A 12,979-nucleotide genomic window follows, 5' to 3' on the forward strand; every position below is an offset into this window, starting at 1 on the left:
CGGTGTGCCAACAGGATGCTGGCCTCCAAGGGAGTGACTTATGAGATCTCTAGTGGGTTTGAGTTGTTACAAATAGTATTAGAGTCAGACACCGAGCGGTGTACCAACAGGATGCTGGCCTCCAAGGGAGTGACTTATGAGATCTCTAGTGGGTTTGAGTTGTTACAAATAGTATCAGAGTCAGACACCGAGCGGTGTACCAACAGGATGCTGGCCTCCAAGGGAGTGACTTATGAGATCTCTAGTGGGTTTGAGTTGTTACAAATAGTATCAGAGTCAGACACCAAGCGGTGTGCCAACAGGATGCTGGCCTCCAAGGGAGTGAATTATGAGATCTCTAGTGGGTTTGAGTTGTTAACAAATGGTATCAGAGTCAACACCGAGCGGTGTACCAACAGGATGCTGGCCTCCAAGGGAGTGAATTATGAGATCTCTAGTGGGTTTGAGTTGTTACAAATGGTATCAGAGTCAGACACCAAGCGGTGTGCCAACAGGATGCTGGCCTCCAAGGGAGTGACTTATGAGATCTCTAGTGGGTTTGAGTTGTTACAAATAGTATTAGAGTCAGACACCGAGCGGTGTACCAACAGGATGCTGGCCTCCAAGGGAGTGACTTATGAGATCTCTAGTGGGTTTGAGTTGTTACAAATAGTATCAGAGTCAGACACCAAGCGGTGTGCCAACAGGATGCTGGCCTCCAAGGGAGTGACTTATGAGATCTCTAGTGGGTTTGAGTTGTTACAAATAGTATCAGAGTCAGACACCAAGTGGTGTGCCAACAGGATGCTGGCCTCCAAGGGAGTGACTTATGAGATCTCTAGTGGGTTTGAGTTGTTACAAATAGTATCAGAGTCAGACACCAAGCGGTGTGCCAACAGGATGCTGGCCTCCAAGGGAGTGACTTATGAGATCTCTAGTGGGTTTGAGTTGTTACAAATAATATCAGAGTCAGACACCAAGTGGTGTGCCAACAGGATGCTGGCCTCCAAGGGAGTGAATTATGAGATCTCTAGTGGGTTTGAGTTGTTACAAATAGTATCAGAGTCAGACACCAAGTGGTGTGCCAACAGGATGCTGGCCTCCAAGGGAGTGACTTATGAGATCTCTAGTGGGTTTGAGTTGTTACAAATAGTATCAGAGTCAGACACCAAGCGGTGTGCCAACAGGATGCTGGCCTCCAAGGGAGTGACTTATGAGATCTCTAGTGGGTTTGAGTTGTTACAAATAGTATCAGAGTCAGACACCGAGCGGTGTACCAACAGGATGCTGGCCTCCAAGGGAGTGACTTATGAGATCTCTAGTGGGTTTGAGTTGTTACAAATAGTATCAGAGTCAGACACCAAGCGGTGTGCCAACAGGATGCTGGCCTCCAATGGAGTGACTTATGAGATCTCTAGTGGGTTTGAGTTGTTACAAATAATATCAGAGTCAGACACCGAGCGGTGTGCCAACAGGACGTTGGCCTCCAAGGAAGTGAATTATGAGATCTCATGTCAGTTGGAGAGGGAAATGAAACCTTTGTTATAAGGGCGTGGAAACCTCGCCCTAAAATCAAAAGGGTAACGGTGATACGTAACGGGCTTGAATTAATTTAATTAAAAATTAAGTCATAATCTCTCACACTTACAATATAAAATTACTCCCCTTTATTACATTATTGAATAAAAATTCTAATCATTTTTCTTCTATTACAATTTTCCTCAAGAAAGCATATTAATAATGGAGAGTGCAATAGCTGATAATTCAAAGGCATTATGATTCCTATTAGTCAACGGTGAAATCACACCTTCTTCCTCGAATCCGTCTTCACAAGTCGAACAATCATCCATAACCGAGCTGATCTTCAAGTTCGTCTCGAAGTAACGTCTACCCTTATAATCTCTTCGAGCATCCTTCAGTATTGGGATGGCATCAGAATAAAGCTCCAAACAATCAGCCAAACAGGACTTAACCAAAGTGTTGAGGTGCTTATTTCTTCGCAACTTCTTGATATGGTGGCGTGTGCTGCTGACGTTACGGCGAACCAAGCGAAGGGAGATGAGGCCGAGGCGGCGGAGATCGAGGGCGCTACGGCCATGCTTGGCGGCGGCGACCGCCCCATGTCGGAGAGATGTTAGGCAGAAATTGAAGGAGATGTTGGGGTCTTGATCGGAGCTGGTCTTGCAAGTGTTGTAGATGAGGGAGGATGTGTTGGAAATGGAAGATTGAGTGATGGCAAAATTGGAGAAGAGGAAGAACAACAAGGGAAGAATTGAGAGAGAGAGAGAAGACATGAGGATTTTTTTTTTTTTTTTTTTTATTTTATTTTATTTTTTTTTTTTTTTTGTGAAAGCTTTGTATATTCTTGTTGTTCGATTGGTGGAATGGATTTATAGGTGTGGGAATTTCTAGGAATAATCATTATTTCAATTTAAGATATTTATTTAATTTTGTAAAAATCTCGATCAATTTTTTGTATTTAATTGAGAAATGGGTCCCACTAAACTTTAAAGATATTAAAATATTCTTATTGATCGGTGTTTAGCTTAGGTGTTGTAGATTGGGTTGGAACATTTTTTTAGACCAAATTTAATTGTTCCAGTTATAAATTTGTTAGTTCGTAAAATATTTAATTAAGATTTACGATTCAATTTAATATATATTTTGAAAAAAATTGTCTTTTAAAAAATATTTTTGATTTTGATGGAGAAATAATAAAAAGATAATTATAAATTTTTTTAAAAAATGTAGGTGAATAAATATTTATTAATTGTTTTTGGCTTTATAAGATTTTTCTCTCTCCTTGTCTTTTTCATTTCTTTTTTTAAAGAAAACTCCATTTTTTTATATTAAAAAAATCTTTTTTTTTTCTCTCTACATAATACTATTTATTTCAACTAAAAAGTTAAAAATAATAATATAATAAATATCTTTCAGAAATAACTGTTAAGTAAAAAAAATAAATTCTGTTTTTGTAATGGTTTTTTTACGTCATTAGAATCGTACACGTGTTTAAAATATATAATTTAGAATTTTACGTCTCATAGTTTTATAGTGCTCAGCTCTAGTACACCCTCGTCACCAGTCGTGCAAGCTTACGCACCACCTAAACATGTCACGACCTAATTTTTGAGATTTTGAATCTCGAACCATGATATGAATCAAGACATCTCAATCATACAATTGAACTTTAAGAAGATAGATTTTATTTATTGGGTGGATGATAATCTAGAATTTTCGTATTTTTTTAATGTATTTTAAGACTTTTATTTATTTTAATATTACATTTACATGATGGGTTAACTATGGTTCTAAAATATAAATGTTAAAACTCTTAAAATGCCTCGTAAAAAATGAAGAGTTTTTATTTTGAGAGTATAAAATCAGTATGTTATCAGTGAAAAATAGAGTAAAAAGAGCATTTGTGCTTTAACTACCAAGATTTTAACTAAAATGACATCTTATCTCAATTTTTAATTTTAAAAATCAATAAAAAGAATTAATGACGATCAAATAATATTAAATACAAAAATCAATTTTGTCTTTTGTAAATTTTTAACTCAAACACTCCAAGTAAACAAAAATATAAAATTTTCTTTTTTATTAAAGAAACAAAATTAGCTGAATATTGCTTTAATCTGGCTACAAATTAACCCAATAGGTAAGATTTCGATTTTTCCTTTTAAGGAAAATGGTAAAAAAATAAAAATAATAATTTACCCCAATATTTTTAAATAAGTAGTAGACATTAATTATCGTTAAATTATTCGTATTTTAGCTAATTAGCTTTGCTAATCAATTTTATTGTTCATAAATTTCATCCAAATGAGCTCTAAACATATTTAGTGGGTTATAGTTTAGTTTTATCTAAATAATAATTTAATTTTTTTTTTTTAGGGTGGTTTGATTTATGGGCTGGGCTTACGATCTCCATTCTAAGCCCAGCCCATGTTTGAGAAAAGTTTACAAGCCCATTTAGCCCAAAATCCATGACTTATTATTATTATTTTATTATTATTATTATTATTATTTTGTTTATTTCTATAAAATTTAACAATTGATTAAATACCATTACAATTTTCATAAATCCAATATTTCTAAAATTAATATTTCAGATCAACTATCCAACTTTTTTGTTTAATATTATACTTTTTTTCTCGAGAAGATTGAACATTGTCTTTGTGACACTCGAATAAAGGAGGGGTACATGAATGAACTGAGACCACATTCTAACGAGAGCAATTTTGAGGATAAGAAGGCTAAGAAAGACTCAAAAGAATTGAAAGTCACTATCTATATCAACAATGTGCACATTAAAAGTGACTCAATCATTCACTCTTAAAAGTGAGAGATAAGTAACATGACCCTGTTGCAGAAGCTGTAGGGAAATGTCAAAGTCATCAGGTGTCGTGTCTGAATCTTGAACATGGGTTTAGGGTCCTAAACCCTAAACCCCTAAACATGGGCGTTACACAATTCCCTCCTTTACCCCTGACAGGAGTGTTTGTGCTTCCCGAGGAAAAGTTGTGGGAATCACTATATATTTTTTTTTTTTTTGTCTCGATTGGCGTTACAATAAAAAGTTGTCAAGTATTTTTGTGCAATGAGGTGGTGACATTGCTTGGTAAAAATGGTTAAAGGAGTTGTAAATTAAAAGGAGAAAAGAAATTAATTGTATTTCCCCCCTTTTTTAATAATAGAAAGAGACTTTAACCTAACAAAAATTGATAAGTTAAGTAAGGATTCTAATAAAATGGAGAAATTATTAAGAGAAAGTTTAAAAAAAAAAACTTTTTATTACAATAAAAACAATCACTTAATGAAGCATACTCATAATAGCAAGAACAATGGCTCCCAATTCAAAAACATCTTCATCTCTCTTCTTCAATGGTGAATTTACTTTCTTCTCCTTGAACCCGTTTTCACACGTCTCCGCCGCATCCATTACTGCACTGATCGCGATGTTAGCATCGTTATATCGCCTCAGCCTGTAATTCTTCATGACTAATTTCACTGTCGAGATCGCATCAGAATAAAGCTCCAAGCAATCAACTAAACATAAGTTAAGAGACGGATCAAGCTTCTTGTTTTTATTAACTCTATGATGAAGTGGTACGTGTTGGTTACATTGCTACAAACCAAGCCCATGGAGAGGAGACCGAGACAACGAAGATCAATATAATAGCTATGGTTTGTGGCAAATTGTAGAGATGTTAAGCAAAAGTCAAAGGAGACGTTCGGATCTTGGCGTACGATTTTGTTGCAAGTTTTGTGGATTAGAGGCGTGTCGGTGTTGGAGAAGGATTGTGTGATGAGAGAATTGGAGAAGAAAAAGATGGAGAGGATGAAAAGAGAGAAAGGAGATATGGCCATTGGTGTTTGTTTCTTTGTTTTGTTTGCTCAATCAAAGGTGTTTTTATAGATGGAAATTACAATGTTGGAGACATTTAAAAATAATAATAATAATAATAATAATAAAGAAAATAGGATTTTCTTTTTTAAAAATATTACATGATTAAATTATTTGTTCATGGATGGAAATTACAATGTATTTTTTATTAAAAGTAATTATGAAAACTAAAAACCTATTATTTATTTATATAAACTAAATTTTTTATGTTAATTTATTTTATTTTGAATAAACTCAATTAATTAATCAATCTTAATTTAAAAAATTATCATAATTATAATAAATCAATAATAATTTTTAAATATATATTTAATTTATTTAAAAAATTTTTAAGTTCAATATCATAGTGTGATGTGATGTAAGAGCCCAAGTCCACCATTAACAGGGTATTGTCCTCTTTGGAGCTTTCCCTTTCGGGCTTTCCTTCAAGATTTTTAAAATGGGTCTATTAAGCAGAAGTTTCCACACGCTTATGAAGAATGTTTTGTTCCCTCTCTAACCGAGGTGAGATCTCTGAATCCATCCCCTTTGGAGCCCAGCATCCTTGCTGACACTCGTTCCTTTCACCAATCGATGTAGAATCTCACAATCCATTGGTGAGAGGAATGAGTGCCAGCGTCCCCCGAAGGGAAGGGAAGGGAAGTGGATTATGCGATCCCACGTCGATTGGAGAGAAGAACGAAGAATTCTTTATAAGAGTGAGGAAACCTCTCCCTAGTAGACGCGCGGGGAAACACAAAAGGAAAAGCCCAAAAAAAAAACAATATCGGCTAACGATGGACTTGATCATATATGCATTAACGAATTAATTAAACTATTAATAGTTCAAAACATTTACCTTCCAACACCTTTCAATGGTCTAAGAAATGTTGAGAAAGAGGGCATAGCAGAAATGGCAGAACAGAGTGAAATAGATACCAAAAGAACTGAATCAGAGGCTTCAAGATGTGATATTCAACTACATTGATAGCCACGAAACAAACCAGATTGCTTTCTGACACTTACTCAACAACAGCCAGTAAATCACTTGCTTTGCAGAAGACATGCTTTGCATCTGTGCCTAAATCCACCTGTGAAATTGTTCATGCAACTCTTCAAATCCGTACAGAAAAGCAGCCATATGCAAGACAAAATGCTGTCCTAATTTAACTAATACTGGAAATATTGTTCGATGTCTTTGGGTTGTGAGCCTAATATAAGTGTTTTTTATTTTGTTCTTGAAGAAACTTTATGTAACAGCCCATCCGCATTGGCCCGTTACGTGTCGCTGTTAGTCTCACAGTTTTACAACACGTCTACTAGGAAGAAATTTTCACACCCTTATAAGGAATGCTTCGTTCCCCTCTCCAACGTGAGATCTCACAATCCACCCCCCTTGAGGGCCCTACATCCTTGCTGGACATCACTCGATGCCCGACTCTAATACCATTTGTAACCGCCCAAGCCCACTAGCAGATATTGTTTGCTTTGGCCCATTACATATCGACGTCAGCCTCACGGTTTTAAAACACATCTACTAAGGAGAGGTTTCCACACTTTGTATAAAGGATACTTCGTTCCCCTCTCCAACAGATGTGGGATCTCACACTTTTTCGTCAAATTTCTTGTTTCTGTAGTTAAAGGCTTGCTTTGGTCTATGTACTTTCATTAAACGTAACGTTTTACGTTAACTACTAGTTTCAAAAGGAAAATCATGAACACTACTATGAAACTTCTGAAGTATAACTGCTGAAATGAACAGGTAATCTTCAAATTAATGTGGCTTACCTCATAAGCACTTATGTCTGAGAAAAGAACCTGTACCACAAAAAAAAAGGTTGAAGCAAACATTTTCTTTTCGAGAAAAGTTAAGAACTGTAGGCAAAATGTTGCAGAATTCAACAATATCATTAGAAAATCAACAGAAAGTTGAATCCAAACCTTCTTTCCTTGCCCCAATTCCCCAGCATCAGCACCTGTAGAGAGGATCTGAAAAAGGATGCAAATTCAGTAGTAGAAAGAGCGTAAAGAAACACGAAGAGAAGCAAGAAGCTTCGATCCATTTCCCATCTTATCGAAAAAGGAAGGAGTTTTGCTTACCTCTCCCAAAAGATAACGCTCGAATTTAACGGCTGACTTGGGCAATAGAACTCCTCCTGCTGATTTCTGTGACATAAAATGATTAAACTCCTTAACGAACTCAGTTGAGAAGGAACATTATCATTAGTCATTAGGAAAGTAGACTCCCGAACTTGTGCTCTTGGTCAATTCATTCAGTCCAGAAATATTCTAATAGAACATAATTGTAACGCCCCAAGCCAACCGCTAGCAGATATTGTCCTCTTTGAGCTTTCCCTCAAGGTTTTTAAAACGCGTATACTAGAGAGAGAACCCTTATAAGGAATTCTTTGTCCAGTTTGCTAGGGAGAGGCTTTTCTACACCCTTATAAGGAATGTTTCATCCTTCTCTCCAACCAATGTGAGATCTCACAATCCACCCCCCTTGGGGGCCAGCATCCTCCTTAGCACACCCCCGATATCTGGCTCTAATACCATTTTTAACGACTCAAGCCCACCGCGAGCAGATATTGTCATCTTTGGGTTTTCCCTTCTGGGCTTTCCCTCAAGGTTTTAAAACGCGTCCACGAGTCGTTTAATGTTTGGGCATTGACAATGATCCTTCCGCAGGTTCACCTATAAAAACCTTGTTACGACTTCTCCTTCCTCTAAATGATAAGGTTCAGTGGACTTCTTGTGACGTCGCGGGCAGCGAACCACCCACATCGCCGCAATCTGAACACTTCACTAGACCATTCAATCGGTAGGAGCAATGGAAAGAAAAGTATCTAGATGAGTACCAGTTCAGTTGTATAACTCTAAAAGACGCATTTTAAAACCTTGAGGGGCTTTCTCGCCTTTCAATACAATGTTGACACATAGAACTATCTAGATTCCAAGTTCCTTATGCAATTTGAAATGCCAACGAAGGGAACTAAATATCAAAATTAAGCTATGGCACAAATAACTGTGAAAGTTCATGATAAAGAGACTTGAAAATTAAGTCACTCAGCTATTTAAAGTTCAAAGTTTTAAGTGTTCATGAGTGTAACCAGCTTATGCAAGCTTCTAAGTTGACCCTACAATATTTGTTCATCAAAACTAGCAGAAATTTTATATCCTAAGAAGGTGACCTTGATAAGATTTGAAAACATTCCCCAAAGACCCTTTACTCTGTTTGAAGAAAAACAAAAGCAAATTCGTCAGGTTTCATTCGATTTGTTGCAGATTGGATGATGGAAAGACCAGCAAGCAGCTTTATCGAGTTTATGAGGTAAAGGGTACAATGAACTGTAATTGCGAAAAGGTTGGAAGATTGGCCAAAGAAGGTGATAGCCCTATAGATTCGTTCCCATAGTTCAATCCTTCCTAGTAAAACACAGCAGGTTTGAATTCTAATCGCTTTTAAGCGAGAAAGGGGAACCACCTTCTAAGCCTAAGTATTCCTCAATGACCACTAACACGCTGACTCGAGCTTATTTAGGATTCCCTGATCGGGTAGCCCTCACCAAACAATGCATTTCCAAATTAATGCCACTTCCATGGTTGTTTAAGTTATGACATGAAGGATATAATGGAAGCTACAAAGTCCTATTTCATTTCATCCTTTCAAGAACTTGAACAAGATATCACATAAGAACACGAAAGCAAAAAATTATTGAAGAACATGGCAAAATTCATACCTCAGGAAGCTCCTCGAGCCGAATGAGGACTCTATCCCCTTGTGGAACAACCTACAGAGCCGCAATTACAAACGCAAAGCCATTAAACATAAACCCCATTAGCTCAAAACAGACCACTAATCGAAAAATCGAAGCCGAAACCTGCAAGGTTTCAATTCAAATCTCAATAGAAACCCCTGAAAATGGGAGAAGAGTTACAGACCTTGGCGGGTTCCAATTTCTTGGATACAGCGCGGACTTGAAGGGAAGTTCTACGAGTGCCTACACAGAACCAATGCGAACAAAAATCAACGATGAAAGAAAGAAGAAACTGGAATTGGGGTAGAGATAAGGGAAGAAGATAAGGAATTACTCTGTATTCTTTGATTCAAGAAAGTGCGTGAATCTATTTTGTTTACAAAGGGCTTCACAGTCAAGAACATTGACGCCATGGATAAAGGTTGTGAGCTAAACGGCGGTAAGTGAGCTCCGGTAAGTGCTGCAGAACCCGGCGTTCGGAGAACCGTACCAGTGGAAGATGGGTTTCGAGCTGATGTGTATGTTATGATGATAGTGCGTCTAGAATGTTCCGTAAAGAAAATAGTATTAATAATAGGGGTGTACATTCAACCCGACAACCCGGACCAAACCAACCCGAACTATAAGGGTTGAGTTGAGTTGGATTAGCATTTCGGGTAGGAGAGTTGGGTTCATTTTTCTGAACCCGAATTGAATCGGTTCGGTTTCGGGTTCATGGGCAAAACCTTGACCCGAGAAAAATAAAATATATTAAGAATTTTTCCGTATTAATGGGTATGCCATAGTGGTACTGACGCTAGTCCAAAGACACTCACGCCCGTGTTCAAATATGGCACAGGAGTTGTTGACTTCATTCAGGTGGACACTACAATTATGCCTCGAGGACCGCCGCGGGACTACCATAGGAAAGCCCGCCCCCTCCCGGGGATTTACAGAAAAATTTCCATTTTGATTTGAGTACCTAAGACGTGATCCTCTCTTATTCACTTGTGCCGGTGCTCATGAAAAGCTTGGAGGTCGGCTCCTGTGTTCTGGCTCTGGGGTCTGAGGTCTGTGCTCTGTCCTCAAAATCCAGACTCCAAAATCTAACCCAAGCTAACTCCCAGGGCGGGCCACAACCGAAAGGTGCATTATTCAGACTAAAATGGTTGAGACGCGACTCGAAGATCCCCTCTGAAAGTACGTGTACATAAGCCTGACATCCCCATTGAATATGGTTCAATGAGGGTGTGCTCTGCCGGTCTCGGTTTGAGTTCTCTTTCGACAACCCTTTTGATATGATAGGCCCGGTCACCTTCCCCCTATCCCTTATGTTTAGCAGCGGGATCCGAAAAAGAACGCCACCCCCAACCTAGACTATGTACACTCCTATTATAATTAGATGCGCCAGCTAATTTAATAAAAATGTTGTTGTATTTTAAAAAATACTAATTTTAAAAGAGAATTTTACTAGTCCTGTCCCACAATCTCTGCAACAATTTGATGAATAAATCCCTTCACTTCCTTTTTCCTGCTCAATTTTTACTCCCCATCGCACCCTTTTTTCCCAACTAGGGTTTTCTTTTCTTCCCCACTGCCACATTTCTTTCCCCTTCCACTGTAAAGCAAACCCCCTTTTTCTTCCTTTTCTTTGTACAGTTATTGTTTGTGGCAATGATGATGAAGAAGCTCTGTTTGCTCAATTGCTTTGGTTTCTGTTCTGTTTTGCTTGCTGTTCTTGTTTCCTCCAAGTACCATGGTATGATTGTTGCTTGATTTTCCTTTTTCTTGCCTGAATCTGACAATGTGATGGGTTTTGATTTGTTTGAGGTTGTGATTCATCTGTTTTGTGAATGGTGGTGTGTTTTGATGTTAGTATTCAAGCTTGTTGAGAGTGGTCGTAATGTTTGAATTATTTGGTCTTTGTTTGGCAAATTCAGGTTGTTGCTTCCTAATGAATAACCTGGTTGTGTGATTATAGTTTTCATTTCTGGATGGAATTGATTTGCCATCTTACCTCGGTTGGAGAGGAGAACGAAACGTTTTTTTTATAAGGGAGTGGAAATCTCTCTCTATAGACATGTTTTAAAACCTTGAAGGAAAGTCTAAAGAGGACAATGGGCTTGGGCCATTACAAATGGTATCAGAGCCAGACACCAAACGGTGTGCTAGCGAAGACGTTAAGCCCTGAAGGGGGTAGACACTGAGTGGTGTGTCAGCGAGGATGTTGGAACCCAAAGAGGAGAGTGGATTGTGAGATCCCACATCGATTGGAGAGAGGAACAAGTGCCAGCGAAGATGCTAGGCCTCGAAGGGGGTGGTGGATTGTGAGATCTTACTTTGATTGGTTCTTAACAAGGGTGTGGAAACCTCTCACTATTAGAGGGAAACCCACGATAGAAAGCCAAATAGGATAATATAATATCTTCTGTTAACGGTGGGCTTAGGCGGTTACAATTGCACTAACTGAATAATAACACTTTTAACTCTCTTGCCAAATGAACTGGCCACGAAAAATGGATGACTTTGAAGCGCACGACATGGCTGTCAGGGCGTGTGCTAAGCCTCAATGAGTAGGAGGGTGGAGCGGGGCATGATGCCGATGCCCTTTCGAGATAATGATTTTTCTTTGAAGCTTTGTTTTGGCATTGTGGGATGAGAGTTGGAGTGTGAGATCCCACATCGGTTGGAGAGGATAATGAAACATTCCTTATAAGGGTGTGGACACCTCTTTCTAGTAGAAGCATTTTAAAACCGTGAGGCTGACGGTAATACGTAATGTGCGGACTTGCACCTCATTCTTCTTTTGGCTGGATGGATTTTATAGGTTATTCAGTTTGTTCTTCACTCTACAGGAAACCCAGCTAACGATCTCGTCGACATCATCAACAGAAACCGAACCGCTGCAAAGCTCTCTCGCCTAAGCGACAGTGCAGGTCTCGGGTGCATAGCGTTACAATTCGCCAACTTCTGCAAAGGAAACTGCACAAGCAACAACACAGTCAATTGCAATCCATCCTCAGACAACTTCACAGAAGTCTTCGCTCCAGATTGCGGTGTCGAGCTGCCAACTTTCGACACGATAACCGGTCACATTGTAGCATGTCAACCCGAATATCTCGAGCCAACAGAGGCCTTCTCTCGAGCGCTCATTCCCGACAAGAAAACGCTATCCCTATTGTGGAACAAATCTCATACAGAGGTAGGGGTAGGAATGGTTGGGGTCCATAAAGGGCCATTCTTGTGGTGTGTTTTGTTCAGTAGTGGGAAGACAAATTCAACATTTGTTCTTGAAAATCATGGCTTGGGGATCAAGCAAAAGAGAGGATGCTTCAGTGGAAGCAGCGTTGAATGCAGTAGAGCTCACTCCAATGGAGCTTTTTGGAACAATGTTGCCATTGTTTTGATCTTTTTTTTATTATCTCTTCCAAGATTTGTTCTTTTTCATTCATGGTGATGTAAAAAGTAGGGATTGATGACTGAAAATTTTGTTTCATATTGAAATATAAGAGTCAAGAGCCACTTTGGAAGAGTATGTCAAATGAATACTTCAATATCAAAATGTTGAAGAAATGGGTCTGAACTGCAATGACACTAAGTAGAGATGTCCATTAAATTTATGGGGCTGAATGTCACGGTCGTACTTTTTCAACTATGCAGCATTGTTGTGATCTTGACATGTTTATTCATAATATGACACAATATCTACCACTTAAAAGTATGAATAGGTTTGAAAATATTATTACTCACGAGAAATAGAATTAGGATATCTTCATCCATATTCACTAACGTTTAGATAGGATACAACAAACTAACTAATACTATCAGTCAAATCATAAACAGAAAAATATTAACTGGTATATTCTATAACTAA

The 12,979-nt window shown here is 38.2% G+C and overlaps 3 protein-coding genes and 1 non-coding gene across 4 annotated transcripts; 1 reads left to right on the plus strand and 3 right to left on the minus strand.

Moving 5' to 3' along the window:
• Nucleotides 1–1,623: 1,623 nt before the first annotated feature.
• LOC111778686 (putative invertase inhibitor) lies at nt 1,624–2,318 on the minus strand. The gene has a single exon (XM_023658654.2). It carries the CDS (start codon nt 2,271–2,273, stop codon nt 1,701–1,703), a length of 573 nt encoding a protein of 190 aa, XP_023514422.2. The 5' UTR covers nt 2,274–2,318; the 3' UTR covers nt 1,624–1,700.
• Nucleotides 2,319–4,740: 2,422 nt separating this feature from the next.
• Nucleotides 4,741–5,668, minus strand: LOC111779257 (putative invertase inhibitor). Its single transcript, XM_023659372.2, is given in 2 exon segments — nt 4,741–5,073; nt 5,076–5,668. Coding segments are annotated over 2 exon segments (555 nt in total). The 5' UTR covers nt 5,353–5,668; the 3' UTR covers nt 4,741–4,795.
• Nucleotides 5,669–6,182: 514 nt separating this feature from the next.
• On the minus strand, nt 6,183–9,678 carry LOC111778069 (10 kDa chaperonin 1, chloroplastic-like). The gene is made up of 7 exons (XM_023657708.2): nt 9,461–9,678; nt 9,311–9,369; nt 9,109–9,159; nt 7,469–7,534; nt 7,310–7,357; nt 7,157–7,186; nt 6,183–6,459 (listed from the first exon to the last, which is right to left on the minus strand). Exons 1-7 carry the CDS (start codon nt 9,537–9,539, stop codon nt 6,391–6,393), a joined length of 402 nt encoding a protein of 133 aa, XP_023513476.1. The 5' UTR covers nt 9,540–9,678; the 3' UTR covers nt 6,183–6,390.
• A 926-nt stretch (nt 9,679–10,604) lies between these two features.
• LOC111778911 (uncharacterized) lies at nt 10,605–12,725 on the plus strand. Its single transcript, XR_015413248.1, has 2 exons — nt 10,605–10,864; nt 11,961–12,725. It is a non-coding gene; the product is annotated as an uncharacterized LOC111778911 (transcript).
• The last annotated feature ends 254 nt before the right edge of the window (nt 12,726–12,979 follow it).

Source organism: Cucurbita pepo, chromosome 17 (assembly GCF_057944985.1).
Source record: "Cucurbita pepo subsp. pepo isolate OVF chromosome 17, ASM5794498v1, whole genome shotgun sequence".
Lineage (NCBI taxonomy): Eukaryota > Viridiplantae > Streptophyta > Magnoliopsida > Cucurbitales > Cucurbitaceae > Cucurbita > Cucurbita pepo.

Bases quoted from the DNA above. Each gene is read 5' to 3' on its own strand.
- LOC111778069 (XM_023657708.2), bottom strand. From the start codon at position 9,539: ATGGCGTCAATGTTCTTGACTGTGAAGCCCTTTGTAAACAAAATAGAT. The intron at 9,160-9,310 runs GTCTGTAACTCT...GCGGCTCTGTAG, and splicing joins AGAAATTGGAACCCGCCAAG to GTTGTTCCACAAGGGGATAG. The intron at 6,460-7,156 runs GTAAGCCACATT...ACAATTTCACAG, and splicing joins CAGACATAAGTGCTTATGAG to GTGGATTTAGGCACAGATGC.
- LOC111778686 (XM_023658654.2), bottom strand. From the start codon at position 2,273: ATGTCTTCTCTCTCTCTCTCAATTCTTCCCTTGTTGTTCTTCCTCTTC.